We start from the raw sequence: 1,940 nt of genomic DNA on the forward strand, positions 1-1,940 counted from the left end.
GTTCTTGAAGGCTTACATGCATCATTTGTGGAGATAGTACCATACAAGTCGATTGTTATGTTTACACTCTTCCAGCTTCTGTATTTTCTGATATGTTATGGAGTGACATGGATACCTGTAGGAGGAATATTGTTCCCATTTCCGTTCTTCATCCTCATTGCTCTAAGACAACACATCCTCCCGAAGCTTTTTGATCCATCTCATCTCCAAGTTTTAGATTCTTCAGAGTATGAAGAGATGGTTGGTGCACCACAAAGAAACTCCAGCTTCGGTTTCAATGGGGAGTTAAGAGAGGCGGCGCTTCCAATCAGTGTTGTTGAGAACAGTGAAGACGAGTTTTATGATGCAGAGATCCTGGATGAGATTACTACTAGCAGAGGTGAACTCAAGCATAGAACCTTAAGTGTCAAAGAAGACAGATCCCAGATGGTAAAAATTTCTAACCGTTTCTTGAAATCGATTTGTTAATAAATATTATTTGATCAGCACATTTTACAAGTTATCTTTATTTCTCAGGTATATCCAGAAAACAGTGGACACTCATAATTAAGTCTTGCTTGACAAAAGGAACAAATCCGTTTTGCTTGAAAGAAACCGCAGATTAAAATGGTACGAAGAAGATGTGTAGAGGCGATAGAAAAGCAAGTGAGCAGATAAAGATAAGGCAAAGAGATGGATGATACAAGTACAACAAACTTTCTGATTGTTTCTTCTACGAAACATGTTTTTGGTTTCCTCACTTTTTGTTATATTTTGATGAATCAGTTTGCTCGTTACTTTTATCTACCACACAACAACAACAACAAGAAAAAGAAAAAAGGATAGATCACACTACTAGACAATTCTCTCATTTCTGCCTTTAGGGCTGAAAGATGAAGTTTTTGTTGCTTCTTTTTATTTTGTTAGAAATAAAAAGCTGGATGACAAGAGAGAATTCCTTCTACTTATCGTTTTACTTTTATGTTTTTGTGCGTTTATGTTAAAAGTGAGCGAGTTGCAGTTTCATGATCATAAAATCTTGACATAGATGATTTTATGAATCCCATTATAATGGCTCAAAAGTATAAAACCCAATCCCTTTAGGGCTTTACATGTTTAACTTTTTAAACTTGCGTGATTATCAAGAAACCTCCAGAAGAAGGAGAAAATCACCGTCTCTTATAAGACTGATGTCGTCGATTTCGGCTCCTTCTCTGCTCAGAATCGTTGTGGCTACGAATCCCAGCTTCTTCTCACCAATTTCAATTAACTCTTCAAGAGAACCCGGTAGCTTTACTAGTTTACCCGAGGAGGAAACCTCACCACTGATCGTCACTCTCGCCGGATAAACCACACCTGCTCCCCCTTCACTTATTGCTGCAGTTCTGGTAGATGCCCCACCTTCCTCACCTGAATCAATTTGAAAATAAATAAATATAGTACTGGTTTTATTTCCAAAAAAAAAAAAAAACCCCCGCAACCTAAGTTAATTTCAGGATAGAGAGAGTAAGTAAGAGGCGTTTTACCAGTGTTGGCAGCAGACATGATACCAAACAGAGAGTTCTTGAAATTACTTGGCTTCCGTCTCTGAGAAACAGCTCGGTAGATAGGCGGCATTGCTTCCCTTATACGGTGGTAAATCATTACAGGCTCGCTGCAATGTTTCATCAATGATTTAACCTCTGGTGTGCCATAAACAAAGTTCTGTTTCTTCTCCACTGGTCTCTGATTATGAAACAAAGCTTTGATATCTTCATGTCCTTGATGCTCAGCAAGACCACGAGCCGTCCAACCATAAACATCTGGCTTGTCCATGTCAGCTCTTTGCTCTAACAAGAACTTCACAATCTCCACGTTTCCTTCTGAGACTGCTCTGTGCAAAGCTGTGGTTCCGTTGACATCTGGGAGTGAGATATCTCCACCGTATTTTAGAATGTCTTTGAGTGTATCTAAGCTGTTTT

At 38.9% G+C, this 1,940-nt stretch overlaps 2 protein-coding genes across 2 annotated transcripts in view; one reads left to right on the forward strand and one right to left on the reverse strand.

Annotated features, from left to right (window-relative positions):
- The window catches only part of LOC104721582 (probable boron transporter 7), a 4,578-nt gene extending 4,032 nt beyond the window's left edge, over nucleotides 1–546 (forward strand). The window contains exons 12-13 of the mRNA XM_019231757.1: nucleotides 76–429; nucleotides 517–546. Coding sequence (XP_019087302.1) covers nucleotides 76–429; nucleotides 517–546 — 384 coding nt within the window. The remainder of the gene's footprint in view (nucleotides 1–75; nucleotides 430–516) is intronic.
- Nucleotides 1,000–1,938, reverse strand: LOC109127226 (probable potassium channel AKT5; the record flags this gene model as incomplete). Its single annotated transcript, XM_019231758.1, has 2 exons — nucleotides 1,000–1,389; nucleotides 1,506–1,938. Coding segments are annotated over 2 exons (702 nt in total), but the record flags the coding sequence as incomplete, so codon positions are not given.

This window comes from Camelina sativa, chromosome 11 (genome assembly GCF_000633955.1).
Source record: "Camelina sativa cultivar DH55 chromosome 11, Cs, whole genome shotgun sequence".
Taxonomy (NCBI): Eukaryota; Viridiplantae; Streptophyta; class Magnoliopsida; order Brassicales; family Brassicaceae; genus Camelina; species Camelina sativa.